The following is a 27,721-nucleotide window of genomic DNA, read 5'->3' on the forward strand; positions in this document are numbered from 1 at the left end:
TGACATAAGAATTAGAAGGGAAGGCAGAGAGAGGGCATTCTCCCAAATCTTCTTTAAGCTGTGTGGTGGAATGGAAAGAGTATGAACTTTGGAAATGCAAACACCTACATTCAAATCCTCACTCTGTGGTTTAGTGGTTGCTTCACCCTGAGCTAGTTGCCTTATCTCCCTAAATCCCAGTTTCCTTCCTTGGAAAATAATTTCTACCTGATGAAACACTGTGAAGATTAAAAACAATTAAATTTAATTAATTAAATTAAAAACAATTTAATAAGTAAAATTATTTACATGAAACGATCTAGTACATATAGTAAGCTCTAGATAAATTTTTTTTTCCTTTGTGTATTTCTTTAGCCTTTGATGGTTCCCAAACGTTAAGTTTAACAAACACTAATAATGCCAGGCTTCACCCTAATTAAGTAACCTCTTAGCAGTTTTTCTCTCCTGTTATACCCAACCTGTCATCTATGTCCTCAATGAAAACACCCTGCTCAGGCATCAAAATTCTCAATCTATGGAACATCCTTTAATTCCTTGTCAAAATACAGTCCCACAACCAAATGCAATATTGCTCATCTGTCATCTCCCTCCAGGTAGCCATTCCTCACTCAGCAGATTCCAGGAGAACATCTATGACATTCTGCCAATTCTCTACTTTTAAATTTCTGTGTACATTTATGCCTGTGTTATATTTCCACAAACCCTGTACAACCTTAGAAAATGAAGGAGATACTATTCTTTGAATTTTGGCCCAGTAAAGGGGGCCAATCTCTTGCAGTTTGTACTATACCTGGAGCTATGTAGCCAGGAGCAGCTGTCGCCCCAACAAAAGCTCCCCTTGTTAGAGTTCCTCTTCCTCTGCCCCGAACAGCTTGGACTGCTGCAGACACAGCTGTATTCACAACACCCTTTGCCTGTTAAAATAACACATTTTCATTACTGAAAGAAGAAACATCTTATTTCTTCTATGGTCTCTTCAATGCACAACCACTATGAGAAACTGCGAGCACGTGGGTGAGACCGTGAGCTGTCTGTGATCTTGAACCTTCAATTTATCATCTGAAAAAGAAAAATGATACCTACCTTACAGAGATGTTAAGAGAATAAGCAAATAACTTCTTTTCGCTTGAGTGTTATCCAGAAAGAGTTCATTTTCTACACCAAATTTCAGTAATCAATTTATATCCAAAGTCATTTTAGGCCTTACTAAAGTAATCATACACACTTAGTACCTAGGTTCTAAATCCACTAAATTATCTGCCGACAGGCAGAAAATATCTCAGCAACTAACTACATAGAATTAACTATGAATCTGAGGGGGCTAGTGGGGGAAAAATATAAAGGGCTAAGACAGGAGGACCAAAGATGAGGATGCCAGTTGCTGCTCTAAGTAACTGTGACCTCAGGAAGGTAATATGATTTCTTTGAGCCCGATTCCTCTGCTGTTTGTGTATGTATGTATCCACTACTAATTATCTTTTTTTTTTTTTTTTTTTTTTTTTTGAGATGGCGTCTTGCTCTGTCACCCAGGCTGGAGTGCAATGGTGCGATCTCAACTCACTGCAACCTCCACCTTCCCAGGTTCAAGTGATTCTCCTGCCTCAGCTCCCAAGCAGCTGGAATTACACGCACCCGCCACCATGCCTGGCTAATTTTTGTATTTTTAGTAGAGACAGGGTTTCACCGTGTTGAACTCCTGGTCTTGAACTCCTGACCTCAAGTGATCTGCCCACCTCAGCTTCCTTTCAAAGTGCTGGGATTACAGGTGTGAGCCACCATGCCTGGCTCCATTATTAAATAAATAAATACCGCTTTGAAAGCCCCTTCTTGCTCTAAAATGCCATAATCTATGGAAATCTCCCCACTAATTAAAAATGTGGATAATGATACCCACTTTGTTTTCCTTAGAGTAGAAACAGTAACCGAGAATTATAAAACGAGAATAACAATACTTTGTTTTCCTTACTTTAGAGTAGAAAGAACAACGAGAGAACAGATATAAAAACATTCTAAAAGTACAACAGATAATACCGGGAGTAACAGTAAACAGGACTGTTGAAAAATCTCTTTTCCAAACTAAATTTTAAGAAAATCAAAAGGCATGTAGTTTCAAATTGAATATTATAGAAATGCAACAAAAACTCAAGCTAGAAACAATTAAGATTCCCCACTATAACCAAGGTGCAAGAAAGTGGTGCAAAGCCTCAAAGCGTACTCTATGATAAAGTCAACAGCGTCTAAGAAGCTGAAAGAGTCAGAATACACATTGGTTTATCTCACTTTGAAAATGCTCCATCCTTTATTCTTTCCAGGATAACCTCTACCTCTAGTATGAATGGGCAGGAGACAGTTTCAAGGTTAACTGTGTCATGCACAGGGACTGCCGTTTTTGTTTTTCTCTGAAATAAACCAACCCACATATCCAAAATAGACTGTTTCTTGGCCGTCAAGCACATTGAGCACATGAGTTTTATAGCTTCTAGTATGGAAAATTTCTAAAAATGAGTGAACTTCACGTAGACATCTTTCTTTTTTTAACATGACTTAGTCAAAAGTAGTTAGGAAGCAACAATCTGGCAGTAGCAGAATGATTCCACACAAATCTAGCTCATGTCTAGTAGAAACAAACTTAACTACCTAATAAATATTTGCACATGGGCTTTTTAAACTAAAATTAGCTGACCAAATATAAGATGTAATATGGGAAAAAACACCACAAAACAAGGTCATAAAACAAGAACCATCTTTCAACTAATTTAGAACATACTTTGTTCCATGTTTACCAGAAGATTTTAGAAAATATAATCTACTTGTTTTTGACATGTATAATCTAAAGGCTTTAAAAATTTTTTCATCTCAGTAAAAGTAAGTTTTCTCTACCTTTTAGATCCTAGAATTTAAGCAGTGTTTATTATAGCAAATACACGAAATTTAAACGAATACAAAACAAATTTTGAGACGGATACAATATGCAATAGTAAAATGTCCATGGCCATTGGAAGAACTACCTGGTTCTAGAAGGAACCCCTACCATCAATTAGCTGTGTTACCACAGGCAAGTATTTCCATTTCTTTGGGCCTTGTTTCCTTACCAGTAAAATAAGATCAATTCTACCCTCCTACAATGGACATAGCATATATAACGGAATCTAAATATAATGTTTAACATAGAATTAAACAATCTAAGCTTCCTTTTATTACTTTAAGCATTTTTAATTTCTATCATATAATATATTCAGATGTTATGTTACTATACCAGTACTCTCCATGAGGCACAATGTGTCTTATATTTACTTACTCTTTCCCTCACTATCAGGCATATGGTGTATGACTAGAAAATGTTTTCTGAATGCATAAATGAATGGATGGAAGAATCTCATATCCACAAGCATGTAATTAGAGGGCCATCTTTTCTAAATACCTTGCTAAGATCCTGGACATTCAGTAGCACTGACATTCCCAGTGTCAGTAAGGAACAGACGGAATACAGTGCCAAATTTTATGCGGTCTGCAAAGGAAACCCAAAATAAACAATGCAAAAGGACGAAACTGCAAAGGAATTGGAAAAGCACCTGCAGGCTGATGAAAGCAGAGCCCCAGGTGCTCCTGGCAGCTTCCCCAAACTAAACTGCTTAGACCTCACCAAGGTCCAAATTACCTCAAAACTTGACTTCATCAAGAATGACCTCAACCCTCCAAATAATGCTAATAGCCTCATATACACATATAAATATATACACGTACATATATATTTTGTTTAGAAAGTCCATAGAACATGAAACCACTAATCAGATTTGTATTATTCATGATCTAACCCAACGCAAAGGTTGCCAAGTCCAAGAAAAAGAAACAAGTTCAGAAAAAGCTCAAGTGGCACATGGACAGGAAAGAAAATTTAATTCCTGTAACATTTTTCACAGGTTCTGCAAAGGTTTCATGTTTACTCATACCTGAGGGATAATCTTCTTTTTCTTATTATTTGCCGCATTGGGTCCAGAAAACAGTTTCTCCAAGGCAGCTAAAGCTGCACTCGCCTTTGCCACTTTCTTATTTGGACCTGCGCCTCTGAATTTCTGTCCATCTACTTCTACCTACAATCAAGAATAACACCTTGCAATTATCCCATGCAATTCCTCTATGTCCTTTTAATTTAAATAGATTATGACACAGAAAACACCAAAAATCAAATAGTGCCACAAGAACTGACTCAGTCTAAAACTTTACATTAAGTTTAGGATATCCTATGTCTTTGAGAAGAAAGATAAGGCTGGCTTGCGTCTGGGTACACACCTCCATTACGAAGCGCTTGTCATGGCTTCCACCAGTCTCTGAGATGAGTTCATACTTGAGACCTCTTCTTTTTTCATTGAGCTCCATTACAGGGTTTTTGCCACTTGCTGTGAGGATAGGGCCCTGAGTTCTTACCTGTAAGAAAAGGGAATCTGAAGTTTCAATCAAGTAAGATTTTAGAATATTACATTTCTTATTAATACAATTATGCTAGAAGGAGGCTCAAAAATTCTACTTCAAAGCACTCAGGGGCTAGAATGAGTCACCTCTGTACACAAATGGCAAAATATCATTAAAGCTGTAAAAGCTCTACAAGCAGTAAACATTGCAGTCATCTGGCCAGCCTTCCTTCGAAGCAGCATTCAAGACCAATGCAGCCTCACCACTATGGGCCACTCCAGGCTCTGCTCTGTAGTGTTCGTGATCTAAGAACAATACTCTAAATTACTAACAACGAGAATAGAACAGTTTGGATTCACATGATGCCTGAGGGTTCATCATTTTTCTTCTTTAGGGTTAGGAAGAAATAACTCTCAATTTGGGATGTGAGAGGGTAAATGTTCCTATACACCTCTCAGTCACTCTAAACAGATTTAAGGGACCTAAGGTAAAAACAGTTGGCTATAGACTATGGATTCTGAAATTTTAAAATAACAATAAAGGCAGTCACTCTCTGCCCTCAAGGAGCTAGAGTGTAGTGGGAGGGACAGATATCATCACTGCAAAATAACATATGTTAGAGCGCAGATATATGCTATGGAAATAACTGATTTGAGGGATAAGAATAGAAGTAGTGAAATAATTCATGTAAGAGCATGAAGGTGCAAATGAAAACAGAGGCTAGCATCAAAAGCAAACTAACAAATAAATCCACAAAATACAACTATAATTTTGAGAAAGAAGAAACCAAAAGATAGGGCACTTTTTGAGGTCAGAGATCATGTCTGTAATTCCACCACAGAAGAAATGCTGAACACACAAAATAAATGCCCAAAAGTGCTAATTTCTTTTTTTTTGTTTTTTGTTTTTTTGTTTTGAGACAGAATCTCGCTCTGTGGCCCAGGCTGGAGTGCAGTGGTGCAATCTCGGCTCACTGCAACCTCCACCTCCTGGGTTCAGGTAATTCTCCTGCCTCAGCCTCCTAAGTAGCTGGAATTACAGGCACCTGCCACCATACCTGGCTAATTTTTGTATTTTTAGTAGAGACAGGGTTTTGCCATGTTGGCCAGGGTGCACTCAAACTCCTGACCTCAGGTGATCCGCCTGCCTCAGCCTCCCAAAGTGCTGGGATTACAGGTGTGCGCCACCACGCCCGGCCCAAAGTATTAAGTATTACGTATATAAACCTAATGAAAATCAAGATTCTCTTAGTATTCTGTGCAGGTTGGATAAGTGGTTGATGCTTCAGATGTGAAACATCAAAGGACAAGTTTAAAAACATCAGTAACATCAATAAACATCTCTTCCTGATGAGTTCTTATAATCTGCATTTTTTGAATTTCAAGGCAAAGTTCTAGTCACTGTCTTTAAAAGATAATGAGTGATTTTTGAAACTAGGTCTATAGTAATCACTCTATGCTTTCCAAACCTGAAATCATGTCTACAAAAATGAGTCGAGACATAAAAGTATCTGAATTTTAATAAATTACTATTATTTTAAACGAAGAAATAAATAAGGGCTTTTTTTTCTCCTTGCTTCCCACCATTACTACAATATACAGAAACAAACTATAAATGTAGTCACTACCAAAACTTATGTCAGTGTAGCTGCTACTAGTGCAGCCCACACTGCTCTTTCCCTTTCTAATTACCTTTGTACTTAATGGTCTGGACCTCATAATTAATGAGCCCTTTTTTCTTTATTATATGTAACATTGTCAGCAAAACAATATCTTGACCTGTGACTGCCACCTGTGAATGACCGGTCCCTCTGAGCAGCCGGCCATGACATCATCTGTCCTCCACAGCATCACAAGAAGTGCCAAGTGTGGCTTTCTCAGGCTTCAGCCCCATCAATCCTGTCCACACTGGCCCACTTGGCACTTCTTAAACATTTACTTTCACAACTCAAAAGTCATAACACCTCCTCATCCTTCAGTCCAGAATGCCTTCTCTTCCCCACACGGCAAAGCTCATCATCTGAAGCCTTGCTCACAGTGGACTCCCTTTGATTTTACATGATTGTGTAAGTGTATGTCTAAGAGTCTCACAACCCCTTCCTCCTTCAAGATTTGACATTATTATGTTCATTTTGCCATCACAGTGCTTATCGCATTATATTACCATTTGTTATAAACATGTCTTTTTGCCCTTTTAGCCTGGGAGCAGCTCCAGGCTCTGCACACAATTTCTGCAACACCTGGCACTAAGCAGGTATTAAAAGGGATTTATGGACTGAAAAAATTAGTTTATTAATTAAGTCCTTAATAAATACTTATTCATACAAATGACAAAGTAAGCCTTTTTTTTTTAATGTAAGCTTTTGCTGTTACTTTAAAGCTAATGTTCTTTACATAGAATGCAGTAAACATGGGTTCCATGAACTCCCCAATGTACTGTGTATACTCAGTACTTGGATTTCATCCCATTCTATTATCTGCGACAGTAAGTTCCCAGTCAGGACTTAATTAGGGTCTGAGATACATACTGTGTCAGGCTATGCCTTCCTTCAGGGCTGGACCAACTAAACGATGACCCAATGCACCCCATAGCTTAGCACAAACTTCAAATAATCCCAATTTCCTCCACTACATCTTGTAGTTTTCTGCCCATCAGTTATTGCTGATACTCTTGGTATATTCTGAAATATTGGAAGCAGCTTCCATGGCCAGCAATCAGGAAATACTAGTTAAATTAGGGTATATTCAAGTGTTGTGCAGTTTACAGATATTTTTAAAGTGAAAAAAATCAAGATGTAAAACTGCATGAAAAGATGACTGCCTTCATAGAGATTCATGAAAAAAACTGGATGGAAATAAACCAAAATAATAATTATGTCTGTCTCTGTAATTTATGTACAGGTTTGTATATGCTTTTGATTTTATTTATACTTTTCCACATCTCTCAAATTCCCTACAATGCACATCTATGTACTTTTTTTCTGAGAAAAAATAAGTATACCTCTAAGGTACTGGAGGTTTCAGTTGTAGAATTTCCAGTATTATTGCTTGAGTTTGAAGACACTGTTTCATTTTTACTTTCATTATCTGATTTTTCATCGGAACTCATACACTCAATATCTGCATCAAAGCCTGTTGGATATCCCATTGCCTGCAATACCTGTACAAATTACATTAAAATGCAGTTTTATTCATACACGAGAAACCAGAGAATAGACAAAATACTGAGAACAAAAGTTTTAAATTCATAGCGTTTGAACCATAAAACACCTTGCAGGAAGAGCAAGATGGTACTAAATCTGTAAGTCCTTGGTTAAATAGGGTATACCTACCAGGGTAGCACCACGGAAAAATGGGGAAAACCTCCTCAGGGTAATTGAGTTTAAATACAGGATGACAAATATAAACCTGATGCTACTCCTAGTTCATTTAATTTGGAGGTGAGAGGTAGAGAAAATAAATAGATAGCTAGGTTCAAACCAATAGGATAAGGACAGAAGTAGCATACTATAAAAAGTACCCTGGTCTAGAAAGGAAAAAATCTGAGAGTCGAATCCTGTATTTCTCCTCTGGCCCTCAATTTTCCAATCTACAAAACAGGAAGACTGTATTGGTTGACCTCTAAGTTATATGACTCAATCCATTAGGAGAAATTGGCCCAGAAAGGCAATCAAGAAATTTTTTATCTTTGAACCAACTTGCCTGTCAATTACAAAATAACATCTAAAACTTTCTACACGTTGCTTCCAACATAAACCACAATCAAAACTTAAAAGATTCAGTCTCGGCCAGAGGCGGTGGCTCACGCCTGTAATCCCAGCACTTTGGGAAGCCAAGGCGGGTGGATCATTTGAGGTCAGGAGTTCGAGACCAGCCTGGCCAACGTAGTAAAACCCAGTCTCTACTAAAGATACAAAAATTAGCTGGGTGTGGCGGTGCATGCCTGTAATTCCAGCTACTCCGGATGCTAAGGCAGGAGAATTGCTTGAACCTGGGAGGAGGAGGTTGCAGTGAGCCGAGATTGTGCCACTGCACTCCAGCCTGGGCAACAGAGCAAGACTCCGTCTCAGGGAAAAACAAAAAACAAAAAAAAAAAAACAAAAAACCAAGATTCAGTCTCTAGGTTTATTCTCTATACTAAGTAAGTCAGGAATAATTTTAGTCTTGTATTTCCATCCCCCTCTCTCAAGGGCTGATTATGGCTACCTCCAGTGTTCAAACTTTTTATACTTTCATTCGATCCCTAGGATTTTTCTTACTTTTTTGAAATAAAGCTTTCACAACAATGTGTACATGTGTGTGCATGATTGTGCACAGGCATGCTCACACACCTCCACACACATGAGTGCCTTTTAATACCTTCCTGATTATACTGCTTTTTAGATGTTTACAAGAGAATATGTTCACTTTTTGTAAGCCTCTTTCAAAGGAGGTTGATACAGCTTTGTCACTAATTAGAGGTTTACATCAGAGGATATAGGGACAGATTCCTAAAGACCCTTGCATTCGTTTCCATTTTTAACTGTTTTAAGTTGCTGAGATTTAAAAGCAACATCATATTTCTTTATAATAACAACTGTACATAATAGGTGTTCCAAAAAATGGTTATGGTGGCCACACAAATGAGAAGCCAGCCTTTATAAACAACTGCATCTTGTATAAAGGATTTTGCCAATATAAACAGGGTTACCCTAAACCAAAACATGGACCTACATAGAAGTCTGTACCAAGAGAACTTGAAATTAATTCACACAATTCATATGGAGAACTTGGCATTCTTATCATAAATAAATGTCTTGTATTTGCTCGGGAGTACAGCCAAGAACGCTTTTTTAACATCTTAAGTTCTAAAAGTGCTCAGGTAATACTTTACACTAAGTACATTAACATCATTTGTTTATATCCTTATTAATATTTTATTTTAAAAACACCTTCTCCACTGTCTGAGTCCTGTAAATATGCTCTCCCTGAGAAATCTCATCTCCGAGAATAGCTATCATTCCAAATTAACACTAGCCAACACAGGCTGCAAGTCAAAAGCCAAACATCACAAATAAGTCTGATTTGTTTATTCCAATAAAAACTAAGGACATTCATCTTTTCTCGATTCAACATAGACAATAAAAATAGGCTAATATAAATTATTTAATACTTCTCCCCACCCTTTTCTCGCATATCAGATTTGCTTATTATTATTACAGCAACATATTTCAATACATTTACAAATATTTTATATAACTGGTGGATTATATCTCAGGAAAGTGTCCAACACAGTGTAACCAAAAAATTCAAATCAAATCATTTTTTATGAAGTTATTCTAACAGTATTTACTAGCATATGCTAAGAAATCAAAAAAGCAGGGAGTTCTCAGACCTCTGCAACTGATAAAGATTCTCTTCTTAACCGAACTCTAGACAGGATCCTCTGAGCCATGTTTTCATCAAGGCCCCATCCTTGGGCCTTGTCCTTAAGAACCATGTTGTAGCAAGAATCCTGCTAAATTGGTTTAGCCAGAATCCCTCACCCTCAATATTTAATCACCCTCAATCTGATCAAATTTGGTATCTGATCAAATTTCCTCATCCCCCATTGATATGGTTGGTGTCCCCACCCAAATCTCATGTCAAATTGAAATCCCCAGTGTTGGAGGTGGGGCCTGGTGGGAGGTGATTGGATCATAGGGGCAGTTTCTAATGGTTTAGCACCATCCCCTTAATGCTGTCTCATGACAGAGTTCTCAAGAGATCTGGCTGTTTAAAAGCATGTGGCACTTCCTCGTCCTTCTCTCTTCCTCCTGCTCGGACCACATAAGATGTGCCTGCTTCCCCTTCCACCATGATTACAAATTTGAGGCCTCCCTAGAAGTCACTATGGCCTCCCTAGAAGTCACTATGCTTTCTGTACAGCCTGCAGAATCGTGAGCCAATTAAACCTATTTCCTTTATAAACTACCCAGTCTCAGGTACTTCTTTATAGCAGTGCAAGAATGGACTAATACGTCCATCACTGCCCAGGTGGTATCTGATCACCCTGGCCTGCTCTGAGCAAGAATCCTAATAGGTCCCATTTAGCCAGAAATCCCCCTTCATCCTGATGTTTCCTCATAGTAATTTTCCATCCACTGATCCATCCCTGTTCCTTGGCTACAAATCCTCACTTGTCCATGTTGAACTCAGAATTGAGCCCAGTTCTACACTGAGGTCTCTTTTCCCTATTGCAATAACAGTTCCTGATAACACACTTTTTTTTTTTTTTACTGTTTTAACAACTGTCCAGCTCTGGTTTTCTTCGGCAGAACCAAGTTTGTTTGGAGTCCATGTTAATGCTAAAAAACCAGTATACCAAAGAAAAGTGAATTTCAAGTATCTGGCAAACAAATTCAAACCTAATACATCAATTGAGCTTAAAAATGACAAGATCACTCATGGAAACAAGGTGACTGGGAAATCATCTGTGTGTACCCAAATCCCTTTCTTCCTGGAAGAGGGTTGAGGTTAGCAAAGGCTGAGACTGAGAAAGATGTTATTCTCAGTACTAGGGGCCAGGAATGAAAAGAAAACATGGCTCTCTACATCATGGCTCTCTACTCAAAAGAAAGTAACATCCATGGCTTCTATATAATAGAGATCTGATTTCATCAGACTCTCAGGAAATCTGATGTCTCTAAGAACCTCTCCAAAGAACCTTCCCTTCACCTTCATCCCCTTCTAGCGGATCTTTTCCTCACAATGACTAAGATTCTTTTCATGTAATATGGATGATTATGACCCTAAAGGTATCCTTTGTGGGGGGCTGCCAGGATAGAGAAGTGGAATAGTGAAGGGAAGCCTGGCCACTAATTCTCCATCACATTAGGGTGCTTGCTGCTCTGCAGCCAGGCCAGACTCATGTGAAACTACTGATTTCTTCTTTTCTTTTGATTTGATTCTCTGATGTGATTTGTCTTAATAGGTACAAAACCCTCACCAAGCGATTAAGAACTAAAAGGATTTTTATTCAGTTGGACCTACTTTCATAAACACGTTAGATGCAAAATTCTTTCTCGCTCATTTATAAACAACACATAACATGTGATATAACTTTTATGGATGACAATTTGGCAATATATGCCTGGCACAGAATAAGAATTCCAATGCATTTTTTTTAACAAATTAATGAATCACTAAAATGTATTGACCTTTTGACCCAATAATTCTCTCTAGAATATATCTTAAGGGATCATCAGACAAGTTCGGAAAGACATAAAGCAATAAAATGGAAGTATCTAAATCTAAAATGATTAGTTACATTATGATAATGTAACAGACAATCTGCTAATAATGAAATGTTAGACCATCACTAACAATAAGAAGCAATCTTTGAGTTAGCTATTTAAACATTCATAACATATTTTTAGATGAAGAGAGTATTGGCTGGGCACAGTGGCTCACACCTGTAATCCCAGCACTTTGAGGGGCCAAGGCAGCAGGATCACCTGAGGTCAGGAGTTCAAGACCAGCCTGGCCAACATGGTGAAACCCCGTCTCTACTAAAAATATAAAAATTAGCTGGGCGTGGTGACAGGCGCCTGTAATCCCAGCTACCCAGGAGGCTGAGGCAGGAGAATCACTGGAACCCAGGAGGCAGAGGCTGCAGTGAGCTGAGATTGTGCCACTGCCCTCCAGCCTGGGCAACAGATCAAGACTCCGTCTCAAAAAAAAAAAAGAAAAAGAAAGAAAGATCCTATTTTAAAAAAATATATTTTTACAGACATTATATAGGTTCATCATTCCTTATCTGAAACGCTTGGTGCCAGGTTGTTTTGAGAATTCATAATTTTTCAATTCTGACATCTAATACAATACATATACCACATATTTTCCAAATCCCCAGTGGATTCTCAGGTGCTGCCCCATGTTTATGCAAAGGAACATATAAAATAATCACACTAAATAGAATACTAAAGACTAAAAATAGCCCCGTATCAATTCAGGTCATGTTTTGCCACCCAGTGAATCTGCATCAAACTTAGGGAAATTTTTTTCATTTTAATGCTTTCTGAAGTTAGAATTGCAAGTTAAAATAAGAAGGCTTGGAAGAAAAAATACCAAAATGTTAATGGTTATTATTTCTACGTATTAGAACTATGAATTTTTTCCCCTCATTTTCTAAACCATTTATAACAAACACACATTATACATTTATAATAAGCTTTAAAAAGTCAAAAGTAACTTTTAGAAAATAAGACATAACATAAAAAATCTATGAAGACCTTAGGGAGAACAATCTACCTCAAGATAGCAAATTATGGAATAAAGCTATCGAGTCATAAACCTGAGATGTTAGAGGCCTAGAAAAGACTGCAGGCCACTTGAGACTGACAGCTAGTAATAAATTTTCATATCATATAGCTGATAAACCAAATAAAGTAAGCAGAGTTTTTCAAACCTTCAAAGCCAGTTTACTCTGATTCTTAATTCATTCTACCTGGATGGATCAAAGTTTAGTTTATCCCATTTTCAAAAAGGGCAAATCTTAACTCTTCATAAATTTCAGATTTACTAGTTACTGCACATTCTACCCAAAATGCTACTCAAGGTAAATAAAAGTATGAAGGCCATCTACCTGCCACACAAGTCACAAGAAACCATTAACAATTTCCTCAGATCTGGTGTCATTCAGATCGTAACTGATATCTACATTTCCGAAATTTGTCAGGGAGCTTAACTTAATCCCAAGCTTACAGCCCCTCCCTGTTTACCAAAAGCTCAGGTGAATAAAACATAATATTGGGAACTAAAGACAAAAGCAAACCCAGGCCAACCAAATTCCATTATATCATAAAAATATATCACTGCATCAAATGAAAACAGCATCCAAATCTTGTCACATTGCAAAATGTGCCACTCTACTAGCTCTCCCAAATTTTACTGAATTGGAATTTGCTATGAGGCCACTAGCTTATGTTAAAGGTTACTGTACGAAACAACCCACAAAATTTATCACTGCATCACAGATTGAAAAGAGATCACTGATATCCTTGGTTTGTGAAGATCTACCCAAGGAGAAATGCCCACCCGATCAAATGCCACAACTGTGACCCGCATAACCAAACTCTCTGTTCTTAAAGAGAGTGAACTGTATATTTCACAAGCTTTTTGTGTCAGCTGCTACAGAACTTAGTTCTAAACTTCTGACACATTCTCAGTGTATGTTGTTATTAAACTATATGTTTAGTCTTATTCCCAGATTTACTTTTCCCCTCGTTGGTTTTCTTTTTCTGCCTCATTTTAAATTCATACTCTTTCATCATATTTTAGACATCCCTTTTCCAATGAAGACAGAGCATAAGTAATATATAGTGTTTGACACTTTTACAGCTTAGTTATTGTTTTTCTGCATGCTTTGTTCTGATCACCATCTGATGTTTACACGCTTTGTTGTCTATCTTCCCATCCTATACACACTAGAATGTAAGCTCCATGACAGCAGGACCTTTGTTTCATTAACTGCTATATCCCCAGTATCTAGGATGGTGTTCGCATCTACATTAATAATACATACAAAATGAAATGACCATGAAAATAGACCAATTATATGGTATGCCATACTGTTATATGAAAGAACTTTTAAGTGAATCTGATCTTCAGTCTACTGATCTTTAACATTTTTGCACTAGTCTGCAAGAGGTCAAATATACTTATAGAGAGATCCCATTACTTGGAAATTTTCTACAAACCTACATGCATAATTGGTCCAATCCTGGACATTATTCCTGATGGAAATATTCTAAAGATACAGACAAAGCACCATATACAAAGATACTGATCAAATTTATAATAGAAACAATCTGGAATAAGCAAAATATCTAATGATAGGAGAATGTTTAAACAAATAGTTTACCCATAGCATGTTAATCGTACAGCCATTAAAATTTATGAAGATTTTCATAATGAGGAAAAACACTAATGAAACATTACATGAAAAAAAATCAGAAGCTAAAATTACATATATACTGTGAGGTCACTTAAAAAATAAACAGCAAAATAGAAAATGATGGGAAATAACCCAACATACTAGATACAAATACTAATGGTCTTTGCTTCAAAAATGTTCAATTGACATATTTTAATTTCTTTACTTCTTTCTGTATTTTCCAAATTTTGTATGACTACCACATATTATTTTACAACAACAAAAAAAACTTTGTTATCCAGAAGTAACAAAAGTCTATATATAATATTATTGCTATTAAAATGTTTAAAAAAATGATAATTTATTATAGGAAAATAAGCATATTATTTGGAACATAAAATAAGAAAGCATTGCAAAGTAAAACAAATACTGTACCTTCACCGCTACATGAAGTTTTGCTGTTTTCTTAGATGGTCCTGAGGCTTCATATGTTGTGCCATCCACATCTACAGACATTGTGAAGACTGGGGCATGAACGGGGCCAGACTGAGATAAGAGCTTATACTGAAGCCCAGGCCTGATCTGATTTAGCCTCATTAGTGCATTCATAAGGTCTATTGCTTTACTATCCAGAACTGTTAAAGAAAGAGGAATGAGGTCAGAAATTAACTAGAAAGTAATTTTGCTTTATGCATTTTTGGGGTTCCTAGTAACTACTGTAAATTCACCAGATTTTTTTTAAATGAGGCTTTCAAAACACACAGATTAACCTCATAAGTAATTCTAAAATTATTATGCTAACATCACTATAAAAATAGTATGCATTATTTAACTACACATTAATTTTCGCTTGTCAATATTAATGTATCCTAAGCAAAAAAGCTTGGAAACAAAAAAGTTATTCAATTATCAATTCCTCAGTTAAGATCTAGTCTCAAAACTCTAATCCAAATCAATCAAATTCTTCACTTTTTGGCCAGGCACAGTGGCTCATATCTGTAATCCCAGCACTTGGAGAGGCCAAGGTGGGTGAATTGCTTGAACTCAGGAGTTCAAGACTAGCCTGGGCAACTTGGCGAAATCCTGTCTCTACCAAAAGTACAAAAACTTAGCAGGGCATGGTGGCGCGCACCTGTGATCCCTGCTATTTGAGAAGGCTAAGGTTGAAGGATCACTTGAGCCCAGGAGGTGGAGATTGCAGTGAGCCGAGATCGCGCCACTGCACTCCAGTTTCGGTGACAGAGTGAGAACCGATCTCAAAAAAAAAAAAAACCTTCACTTTTAATTTTTCTATCTGAGGCTACAAGTCCTCTCTAGTTTGCATCTATAAGAATAAAGGTTTACACACTTTTCCTTAAGTTTCGTTTCATCTTCTTGTTGGGGTCTTTATCATCCCCTAATCCATCTTCAAATGGCCTCTTTAGAGCTGAAGACCCAGCACCTAAAAAAAATTATGAGGGATTCATTATGTTGTCAAAACAACAATCCCCTTACCGTACTGCATGTATCTAACATGTTCAGGTAGGAAAATCTTAGGAATCACACCAAGGACCATACAACTTTTTCACTGATCAGTTAAATTACCATTATTTATAATCTAGAAAAGCAAAATTTTTTTAAAGCAAATCTTGAAACAATATTAGCACTTTTTATATTTTTTCCCATTTATTCATATATACACACCAATATCTACGCCTATGATATGGTCTGAATGTGTTCCCCCAAAATTCATATGTTGAAACTTAATCCCCAGTGCAGTGGGATTAGGAGGTGGGGAACCTGGAAGGTGATTAGGTTATGAGGGTAGAGCCCTTATAGATTATAAAAGATGCCTGAGAGAGATTGTTTGTCCCTTCTGCCATGTGGGGATACATAGCAGGCACCATCTATGAGGAATGAGCCCTCACAAGACAGCAAATCTGCTGAAGCCTTGATTTTGGACTTTCAAGCCCCTGAGGGCAATAAATTTCTGTTGCTTATAAGTTACCCAGTCTAAGGTATTTTGTTCTAGCAGCGCAGCCACACAGACAGCATATATTCATGTTATATGCATGAACAAAAAAAGTCTAGAAGGCTACATATCAAAACGTTAAAAAGTAGTTACCTCTGGTAGGATTTATTTTTATTTAATATCATTTCAAACATCTCTATAATTTAACATTTATGACTTGTATAAACTTTAGAAGTCCACATGTTCAATCTTATACTTTTGGAAATCTGATTATCAAACTATAAAATATTCTTCTGCCTCTTCAAATCCTATTCAAAATTTTATTTACAGTTCACCTCCTCTATAAAAATGTTCTCTCATATCAGAGTTTTTATATCAGAAATGTAAAGTCTTGTATCATTGCCTATTTCATATATTCTTGTGTGTCTTCAGTGCTCTTTGAAGGTCAAAGATATTTTTTCCTTGTCTTGTATCTTACAAACTACCTTAACACAAGACTTAGAAGCAACATAATGGGCACTGAGCAAAAACTAACCGAACTGATTAATAATCAGTTTCTTGGATAAAGAAGCCACCAATTTATAATGTTGTCAAGCAAAAGGCAGGAGCTTTGCTGTCCAAGTTAAAAATTATTAGAGAAAAGTTCATCAACCTATTCAAATACTTTAAAGATCTCTTTATGTCTTCACTTTAAAAGTTAGTTGTTTTTCCTAAGGAAAATTATGCTCAAGATACTCATGCCACAAGATTTCCAGATTCTTCTAGTGAAAGCCTATAATAATAATGAGATTAACTATGTATTTTCTGATCAAGATTTATTGTCCCTTGAGGTAAACACTGACTTCAGCATTTGCTTGGGTCAATATTTACCTCTCAGGTCAATCAATCTTGATGTTCTCAACAGAAGGCAACGTTGGCTGAGTATTATATTTCATTTGCATTACATACAACTATGAGTATGCCAGTCTCCCAGAATGCAGTCTTTAAGAGATAAAAGTTAAAAAGGAACTATGTCTATTCAATCACTCTTCTGCTCATTAAGTTACATTAAAAGCAGCTCCTTGATTGCCTGGAAATCACAAGCTAGCTTAAATGCACAGATCTCTTCTCTAAATCCTCCAGCTACATAGAGTTCTATGGATTAAGCTTTATTCTATCATTCCAGCCACTGGAAAGGGGCTGTAAAATGTGGGGCTAACCATAACAGCAACCTAAGGAGAAAAATGGTCTTGCTTTACAAAAAGCAGGTAGTTTTCAACCTTCACAGTATTTAGTAATGAGAAGTGATCATTTCTGAGGCAACAATTTTTAAAAATAATATTTTCATATTTACCATATGCCTGACACTGTTAACGTCTTACAGGTATTAACTTATTTAATCCTCATGAGCACCCTCATGAAGCCATCACCTTTATTGTCCCCATTATAAATTCATTCATATATTCATTCAACAATAAACAATAAATATTAATTGACATTTACTATGTGCAAGACAATTTTAGGCGCTAGACACATAGCAAGTAACAAAATAATCTCCCTTTTCTCAAAGAGCTTACATATACTGGCCAAAACTAATTACAACATATACTATGGTAATGAGTATAATGAAGAACAATTTATATGTTGTGCTCATCAGAAAGGTATCACTAATGAGGAGACCTTCTGATGAAGACCTGAGAAAGTAAAAGAGTGAACTATTCAGCCATTTGGAGAAAGAGTCGCAGGCAGAGAAAAATCAACAGCAATTACAAAAGTCTTAAGGCAGAAACATGCTAAGAAATGATGCAAAGGCCTGAGTGGTTGGAGTGAAACAAACAAGGAGAGGGTGCTAGCAGTAGGTGAGAAGAGCCAGGCAGTAGCTCTCAAACCCCAGTGCCATTAATTGACAAAATATCAAGGGCCCACTTCGAGTATGAGAGAGTAAATAAGTCAAAAAAGGCTTCCCGACTACAGCAATTAGAAAAATTGGACAAAACAAACAATATCTGTTCCTGGACAATGAAGAATTTTAAAATCAAGATCTGGGAGGTGAGCCTGGCACGGTGCCACATGCCTGTAGTCCCAGCTACTCAGGAGGCTGAGGCAGGAGGATTCATTGAGTCCAGGAGTTTGAGGTTAAAGTGGGCTATGACTGCACCTGCAAATAGCCACTGGACTCCAGACTGGGCAACGTAGCCAAGCCGTTTTTAAAAATAAATAAATAAATAAATAAATAAAAATAAACCAAAAAAAGATATGGGAGGTGAAAGAAATTCTCCGCATTGGGGGTTACGTTAACCCTACGGACATCTTCCGAATCCAGAAGAGGTCACTAACAACTGAAGAGAGTAATGTCAACAGGCTCCCAGGTCTCAAGGAGTCCAAAACTAAGTTCAAGGTCCAAGCAGAGAAGGGCTGGCGAACCCCCCACACTCTGGGTTGGGCCTCTGAAATGTTATACACTAGAAGTAAGATGAACTGGAAATAGTGTGGTTCTCACAAGGACGAAAGCCCAGCTTCAAATTATCTTAATCTCTGACTACACTGAAATGATCTAAGACTGCCAATTCCATTAGCCACCTCCCAGAAACAAATATAAATCCTCCCTGGAGGAAGATGTCATTACCCTACACTTTAAATTATCTATAATTTCTTATTTTAAAAATCCAGCACTCATAATAACCAGGCACATGAGAAGATAAGATATCATGATCAAAAATCAAGAGAAATCACACACAATAGAAACAGACCCAAAAGGGACCCAGATGATGGCCTTTCAAAAACAAACTTTCTTAAAAATAATTTCAGGCAGAAAATCTGAAACTATGAAAGAGCCAAAAATCGATAAATGAAAAATATAAACTAAAACCTGGCAGGCCTGCAAGGGGAAATGACAAATCCACAGTAAATGGGAGCTGTCAGAGCTCTCTCAGCAATTAATAACAACATCTGAAAAGCACAATGACCAAGTGACCTGACATGACCTAACATGAAAAAAATATTATGACCCTCAACTGCAGAATATACTCTTTCAGAGCAAAAAAGGACCATGTGCTGAGACATAAAATAGGTCTCAAGAAGTATCAAAGGACAGAAATCATACAACACATGTTCTTCGATGACAGCAGAATAAGTAAAAACTCAAAAACAAAAGAGTTAACTACAAAATCTTCATTTGTCTGCAAATTAAGCAATGACATCTAAATACCCCATGGGTCAAAAAATTAGGAATGAAAGAAAGTAAAAAATAGCTTTAACTAAATGATTATAAACATACAAATGTCCAAAGACTGTGATGTACATAAATCTGTGCTTAAAGGGAAATTTACCATCTTAATAGTATATACAATAAGAGGCTGAAAAATCAATGATATATTCATCCACCTCATAAAGTTTAAAAAGAAGAGCAGGAAATTGAACCCAAAGAAAGTCATAAGGAAGGAAAACTACAGATAAGAGCAGAAATCAATAAAACAGAATACAAACATACAATAGAAGACAATGAATAAAGCCAAAAGTTAATTTTCCTATAAAGATTAATAAAAATAATAATCCCCTAGGTGAGAGTTATTAGCATAAAAGCAGGTACAAAATGTATAAAAGAAGACATTACTACAAATACTACAGACAATAAAATGAGGATCTTATAAATTACTTTATTCCAAAATATTTTTAAATTTAGGTGAAATGGATAAATTCTTAGAAAAACACAGCTTACCAAAACTGTCATAAGAAGATGGAAGTCCTATGCTTATTAAGGGAATCAGATCCGTAATTTAAAATATTTCCACAAAGAAAACAAACGCCAATGGCTTCACTGATTAATTCTTCCAACAGTTAAAGAAAAACTAACATCAAATTTATGCAAACTTTTCCAAACAATAGAAAAAGAAGGAATAGGTCCTAACTTACTTTATGAAGCCAGCATAACGTTGAAGCCGAAACACAGGAGAATTAGTGACAAATCTAACACACAAATACCTACGTTTTTGTGACTTGCCCACAAAAACCTAAATTTTATATATAAATATACACATGTGTGTATATATATATATATATATATATATGATTGTTCATAGAAGCTTCAACTGTAAAAAGCCCAGACTGGAAACTAACTAAATGTCCTACAATAGGTAAATAGTTAAATAAACTCTAGCTCATTCATACTATGGAATACTACTGAACAAGAAGGTACAAACTATTGACACATACAACTTGGATGGACCCTAAGGGCATTATGCTGAGTGTAAAAAAAAAAAAAAAAAATCGCAAAAGGTCACTTATTGTAGAATTTCATTTATATAAAATCATTGAAATGATAAAATTATGGAGATAGAGAAATATTAGTGGTTTCCAGGGATTAGGGATGGCTGAGCAGAGAGAGGCAGATATGACTATAAAGGGGGCAGCATGAAGGAGATCTTAATGGTGTTGGAACAGTTCTGTATATTGATTGTGGTGGTAGCTACAGAAATCTACACACGCAATAAAATGGCATAAAACTGATACACACGCATTGTATCACTGTCAATTTCCTGGTTTTGATATTGTACTATAAATTTACATAGATGTAGCCATCAAGAGAAACTGGGTGAAGGGTAAATGGGACCTCTCCTTATCATCTTTGCAACTACGAATCTGCAAGTATTTTAAGATAAAAAGTTGAAAGGGGGTGGTGTTCTCCACAAAGAGAATTGCTTCTTTGTGGAGAACAGATAGAGGGGCAAGAACAGAAGCAAAAAGACCAGACCAGGAGGTGACTGCAATAATCCAGATGAGAGATGGTGGCAGCTTAGATAATAAGGATGTTAGCAGTGAAGAAGCTAAATTCTAGACTCATTTTTTTTTTTTCTGAGACAAGAGTCTCACTCTGTCACAAAGGCTGGAGTACAGTGGCGTGATCTGGGCTCACTGCAACCTCTGCCTCCCGGATTCAAGTGATTCTCTTGCCTCAGCCTCCCGAGTAGCTGGGATTACAGGAGCATGCCACCACGCCCAGCTAATTTTTGTTTTCAGTAGAGACGGGGTTTCGCCATGTTGGCCAGGCTGGTCTTGAACTCCTGATCTCAAGTGATCTGCCCACCTCAGCCTCCCAAAGTGCTGGGATTACAGGTGTGAGCTACCACCCGGCCTGGACACACTTTAAAAGCAAAAAGGATTTGCTGACGTTTGGGATATGGGTGAATGAAAGAGGGGATTCAAGGGCAACTCGAAGAATCCTGGCCTGAGCAAACGGAGAGTTTCCAATGACTGGGACAGGGATAACTATATAGAAAGAGAAGAGCAAAGGGACAGCGAGGGCAGGAACTTAGATCTTAGACATCTTAAGTTTGAGATGTCTGCTGGACATCCATGTAGCGATATTGAGGAGGCATTTTGATATTTTGGTCTGAGTTCAAGAGCTGGTAGTCTGGGATGGAAGTATTAATTTGGGACAATCTTCAGTATAAAAAGGTATTTGAAGACAAGAGACTAAATGAAGTCCCCTAAAGCATCAGTGTAAAGAGAAATGGTCTGAGGACTGAACTCTAGGATACTTTAACATTCAGAAGTCAGGAAGACGAGAAAGAACAAAGACAGCTGAGGAGATGGCAACAGAGCTAGAAGAACCAAGGAAGCTGATGACCTGGAAGTCAAATGAAAAGTGGTATTTCATTTCAGAAAACATGGCAATACCAAATGTTTTTGAGGATACACGGCAACAGGAATTTTCATATACTGCTGGTGGGAGTGTAAATTGCTATGTGCAACCATTTACTAGGTTGTTTATGTGTATACCTCAGGAGGTATACAGAAGAATGCTCATGGCAACGCGGTAGGTGGTTGTCAAAACAAAAGAACTTAAATGTCCTTCAAAAGTAGAATGAGTAAACTGTAGTATATTCATAGTGGATACTATATACCTATTAAAATGAACTATATCTACGTGCAGCGACAAAAATTAATCCCAAAGAATGCTGAACAGAAAGAAGCCAATCACAAAAGATTAAACTTAGGACCCATTTCTGGAAAGCTCTAGGCAAACTCAAATTATTTAGGAAAGCATACACAAGTGGGAAAGTGGGAAAGAAAATCTAGGAAATGATTTTCAGAAAGTCAGAAACGGTATTTCTTGGTACAGGAAGGTAATGAGAAGGATAAAACATATGGCTTCTGGGGCACTGATAGAATTCTGTTTCTTACCCATGGCACTGGTTTTACGGGTTTGAAAGAAATAATTATTTTTTAAACTGTATTTTTTGTACTTTTCTATATATGTGCTATATCTCATTATAAAATAAATATGGGAGAGAAAAGTGTTCCACTGCGGCAAATGTTGCTGAAAATGGCTAAGATGAGGACTGAAAACTAACCAGTGAATGTAGTAATGTGAAGGTCGCAAAGGATACTTCAGGCAAGTGGTGAGGAAGATAACCTGATTAGAACAGGTTCAACGAGAATTCAAAGTGAGGAAATGGAGAAAAGAGAAAAGGGCTGCTCTTTCCCAAAGTGCTGCTTATAAAGAGGAGAGAAATGCAACTCTGTTGCGGGACCTATGGAATCAAGGGAGAGTTTGTTTTGGCTTTGTCTTTCAGATGGGAGATACTGCAGCAGGTTTTTACGCTGATGAGAAGCATTCAGTAGACAGGGAGGAACCGATGCTGGTGAGAGAACAGATAATTGCTGGAATAATGTCCATTGGTAGGCAAGAGGGGATGTGATATAGTGGGTAAGTAGAAAGGTCAGTCTTAAGAGGCAAGGCATTTTCTGCAGAGGCAAGGGAGGGAAAAGCAAAGATATGAGTTGATGCAGTGGGGCTTGGAGACAGTGATGAGAACATATACAAGTTATCTCTTAATATTTATCTGAGAAAATGGAAGCAAATAAGCTCATCAGATGAATAAGAAGGTAGAGAAGGAGGTGTGAAATGTGAGAAAATGTGAAACAGTTATCTAGGAAAATGGAGAAGTCTCAAACTTACAGGATTACCCGGCAACACAAATAGCCCTATTAGATTAGTGTCACCGACTTAAAGGGAAAACAGTCAAGACGGCTGTTCTCCAACCATGTTGAGCAACCCAGTACAGACACAGAGAAGGCAGAGAGATGGATTTCAACCAGTTAGAATTTTGCCAGAAACAGAGAATCAAGGAAGTAAAGGTACGTGCTAGAGAGTGATAATCAAGGATCACGTAGTACAAGCACGGTAAGGACAGAAGGGAGAACACGAGGAGGATGAAGGACTATGCAAAGGTATTGGAATCAATGACAAGATTCAAGAACTGAAATAAGGGTAGGAGACACAGTAATGACATGAGATTGGAAAGTGGGATTCTTGAAAACATGATTATGGAAATAATACCGGTACAGTTATTGATGAAGGCAAGAACTAGGCTATGTCCACAGAATAGGTAACCAAGGAAAGGCAGAGGATAAAATATTTGTGAGAGAAGTCACAGAACTGAGCGTTAGAGTGTTGAAAAAAATCACCTGAGATGCATACGGAAATCACCAAGAATAACAGGAATAAAGTTTAAACATGAATGTCAGGAAGCCAGGTGCTAAAAGCATGAAAGTATTGGAGAGATCATTGTATAGCCAAAGCACAAAATGGTAAAGTGACTTGCCCAGGCCATGTAACTCTGACAGAACTAGAACAGGAGCACTGGCAGCCTGGTTCTATTTTATGCTATCAACTGACAAACCAGCAGTTCCCAAACTTTTGAGAAAGATCTTTAAAGTTAAAAAAAAAACTAAGTCACATAATAGTAAACATACTTTTACTATCTAGTGAAGGGGAAAATATAAAACCGAAAGAGTGGTTGTGAATTTGGTGATTGAAATAAAATTTTCTGATACTAATCATAAGAATCTAGATATATATATATAACATTTTTATTCAATCGTTCAATTCACAGACAATGCTTGACGTAATATGAGTATGTAAATCCCTTTCAATGATTTCTTCACCACTAAACAAGCACCTGCAGGAAGAAAATGGCCTTCATTCCTCAAGTTATTTTGAGCATTGGTTTATAATAATCATAGGGTAGAATCTGGAGGATTCTTTCTCCTGAGGAGTTTACAGTGTGGGGCACTGATTCTCAAACTTTTTAGCTCAGGAGTACTTTACACTCTTAAAAAATTATTGAGCACCCAAAGTGCTATGCTTTGTGGGTAATATCTGTCAATATTGAGCATATTAAAAATAAAACAAAACAATTTTAAACACAAGAATATAGAAAAGAAAACATTCCATTGGCCATCAAAGCAATGATCTCATCACATGTCACATGTAGCCTCTGAAAAACTATACACTTAGGAAAGAAAGAGAGAAAAAGGCCAAAAAAAAAAAACTCTTAATATTATTATTACTATTAAACAGCTTTATCTTGTAGACTCTCTGAAAGTCTTCAGACCCACTGGAATTCTGTCATCTAAATAAACAGACTGGGCAACTGCACTATTTTTGTGATATCTAGAAGTAGAATAATTTCCATTGTTAGAGGTAGGCTGCATTCCAGGTGAAGAATATCCAGTATTAAATATGCCACTTTCTAGTTTAAAAGGAGAGAAAGGGAGGGAAAAAAAAATATTTTTGAGGCCTAAGGAAGGCAGTAAGTGGATTCACATTTGAGTATCCACTGTATTCTAGGCAACAAGTCAGGCATTTTAACCGGACAAGAGTCAAAAAAATAAGAAAGAGGGTAATATCCCTAGTGAGAGTGATGAGCTAACTGCTCAAGGCCTAAAACTAGGAAGTGGTGGAGCTATGATTGGAATCCAGGTCATACTGACCCCAAAACCTACATTTTTTCTGCTGAAATTCTGAATTCAACAGTCTAATACAAACGGAAGATGGTCCTGAATTTTCCAATATGCTTTTCTTCTCCTCTGCATTTTTGTTCTTTCTTTTTCAGTTAGATAACATTTCCAAGCATGAGAAAGACAATCAAACTGATTGGTGATAGTGATAATGTCTCCTCCTAGCTTATCGTTGATTTCTCCTCCTTAGACCAGGGGTTCTGAAAGTATAGTCTATGCAGTAATGGCACCTGGCCAACATAGCCAAATGAGTTAGTCACTAATAAGAAAACATGATTATGTTACATCAGCTGATGGGAACAGAAGAGAAGAAAGTCAGTGTATTGGTCCATTCTATTTATTGTATTAGTTCATTCTCATGCTACTAATAAAGACATACCAGTGACTGGGTAATTTATAAAGGAAAGAGGTTTAATGGACTCACAGTTCCATATAACTGGAGGGGCCTCAGGAAACTTACAATCATGGCAGAAGGGGAAGCAAACACATCCTTCTTCACATGGTTGCAGAGGTGCAGAGTGAAGTTGGGGAAAAGCCTCTTATAAAACCATCAGATCCTGTAAGAACTCACTATCACAAGAGCAGCATGGAGGTAACTGCCTCCATGATTCAATTACCTTCCACCGGTCCGTCCCACAACACCCAGGGATTACGGGAACTACAATCCAACATGAGATTTGGATGGGGACACAGCCAACCCATATCAGTCAGGAAGAAAGCTTCTTATACATGATTTGGATGCACAATTATTAAGTTCCCTAAGTTGTAACAAGAGATGAATCCCATGATCATCTCTACCAGTGCCAACCCCCAACCCTAATAAAAAACTTCCACGCTCACCTTCTTTATCAGTAACTGACCAGGAATACTTCTGAAAAGGCTTACTAGATGGAAGGGGGTCCATCTCCAGCACTTTGTAAATCTGGCCAAAGGCTGATAGTCTGAGTGCATGCTAAAGAACAAAGCATTATATTTAATCACATTTCAGTAGCCATTCATAAAGCCCTTAGAACATCTAGCTAAAAAGACCCTCATAAATTCTGACATGATAACAGCAGAAGTCCCTAACAACACACAAGAAAAAAGTGTTCAAATACAATTGAGAAAATCAAGTTATGTTATCTCGCTAATAAGTCAGAGTGGCATGCTCAATCTTCTACCTGTGCACTGTGGGTAATATCTTCTTTTTGCTGGATGGTCATATAGCTCAGAGCATCTGTTGGGTCTCGCTCACAAGGATCATGAAGACCAGGACCCCCTTTGGTAAAGGAAAAACACAAGTATCATTTAGAACTGAGTTTAGAATTTGGTAAACTAAAACAAAAGAGAGACGGTTGGGGAGAATGAAGAGAAAATGAAAAATAAATTGAGGAACTAAGTTAAAAGTCTGCTCAGTTAAGTGGAGTAAAAAGGACACACCCTCATTTTCAACATGTTAGCACTTGTATGTCCTTATTTTATACTGGAAGTCACTTGTATATCTAAGGCCCAAACTGAGTCTTACTCTGAGAATTTAGAAACAGCACAATGAATCAGCCCAAATCTTAAAAGGGATTACATATGGAAAATAAGACCAAATTTAATTTTTCCAAATTTAAAACCAGACTACAAACAGAATGAATTTCATACATTTTAACTAAACATCTGCAATTTCAAATTCAGAGTTCGACGTAAAGCAAATTCAAAGCAGACACAATATATTATTAGTACCCTTTATGTTAGTACATATAAAACACAAATTATAATTATTGAAAGAGTTTTATAGCACTTTTCCAACAGGCATTCTAGTTGTCAAAATTCCAAGCAAAAGAACTCTTATGCATCATTTTCCTGTGTAGAGAACAAACTTAGCATATATTTAGAAAAATAAACTAAACTGAGATTTGCTGATTTTTCTGCTTCCAGAGTTTGAAACCCTTACCAGGAAGTAGTATTCCAGATGCCAAACACTCCATTACTCGTCTCAAGGCCTCCCCAGCGCCCAAAGGTCTATTACAAGTACCTATAGACTTTTCACATATAAGTTCTAGTGGCTAGAAGATATTAAATTACACATTAGTACATGCACCAAGTGTTAAAAGGATTCCAGTTAAATGTGAGCTAACATTTCTATCTAAGAGGGAGGCCAAAGAGTGAAATTCAATTTAACATCTAGGGCCCACTTAACATTTTCCCCATGATTATCAACCTTTACCCTGGGAAGAGTTTTTAAATCAAGCAATTTTAAGATTGTATCTTCAGAAGACATTTTTGTAACAAAAACTTTATATTTATTTACCTAGAAAGAATCACTAAAGAAACTATGGTCTCTAATTCATTTAACAAAGACTTGACAAGCCCTCATATAAGTTAGTAATAGCTAATAACTAGCCAGTGTTCAAAACCCAGCCCACTTATCTCCCACTTAGGAAGCACACAAACCACAAATATTTCAATATAAGACTTCATTTCAGACAGCCTGTCTCAAGTATTACAATTAGAATAAACAAACAACCAAATGTCCATGTTCAATAAACTAAGAACTCATGATATTTTGTCAATCATTGCTACATTCATTTATAAAATGATCTTTCACGGATTTAAATTGTATTATAATGTTCTTAAGTTGTCTTGATTGGAGCAGGCATAATTTCCAAGTTAAGTCAATTTTACAATATATATAAATGATATCCATATGGGGTT

The 27,721-nt window shown here is 37.0% G+C and overlaps 1 protein-coding gene across 7 annotated transcripts in view; it reads right to left on the minus strand.

The window, feature by feature from the left end:
- STRBP (spermatid perinuclear RNA binding protein) overlaps nt 1-27,721 on the minus strand; it is a 160,143-nt gene that overhangs the window by 22,571 nt on the left and 109,851 nt on the right. For all 7 annotated transcript variants that reach the window (XR_004031419.1, XR_004031418.1, XM_030817787.1 and 4 more), the window contains exons 8-16: nt 26,961-27,072; nt 26,200-26,297; nt 25,880-25,991; nt 15,653-15,745; nt 14,740-14,939; nt 7,411-7,569; nt 4,291-4,425; nt 3,951-4,091; nt 791-914 (exon numbers count right to left, since the gene is read on the minus strand). Coding sequence is in view for 5 of the 7 variants with exons in the window: in XM_030817787.1 (XP_030673647.1) it covers nt 791-914; nt 3,951-4,091; nt 4,291-4,425; nt 7,411-7,569; nt 14,740-14,939; nt 15,653-15,745; nt 25,880-25,991; nt 26,200-26,297; nt 26,961-27,072 (1,174 nt within the window). In the remaining 2 variants the exon portion in view is untranslated. The remainder of the gene's footprint in view (nt 1-790; nt 915-3,950; nt 4,092-4,290; nt 4,426-7,410; nt 7,570-14,739; nt 14,940-15,652; nt 15,746-25,879; nt 25,992-26,199; nt 26,298-26,960; nt 27,073-27,721) is intronic.

Source organism: Nomascus leucogenys, chromosome 8 (genome assembly GCF_006542625.1).
Source record: "Nomascus leucogenys isolate Asia chromosome 8, Asia_NLE_v1, whole genome shotgun sequence".
Lineage (NCBI taxonomy): Eukaryota > Metazoa > Chordata > Mammalia > Primates > Hylobatidae > Nomascus > Nomascus leucogenys.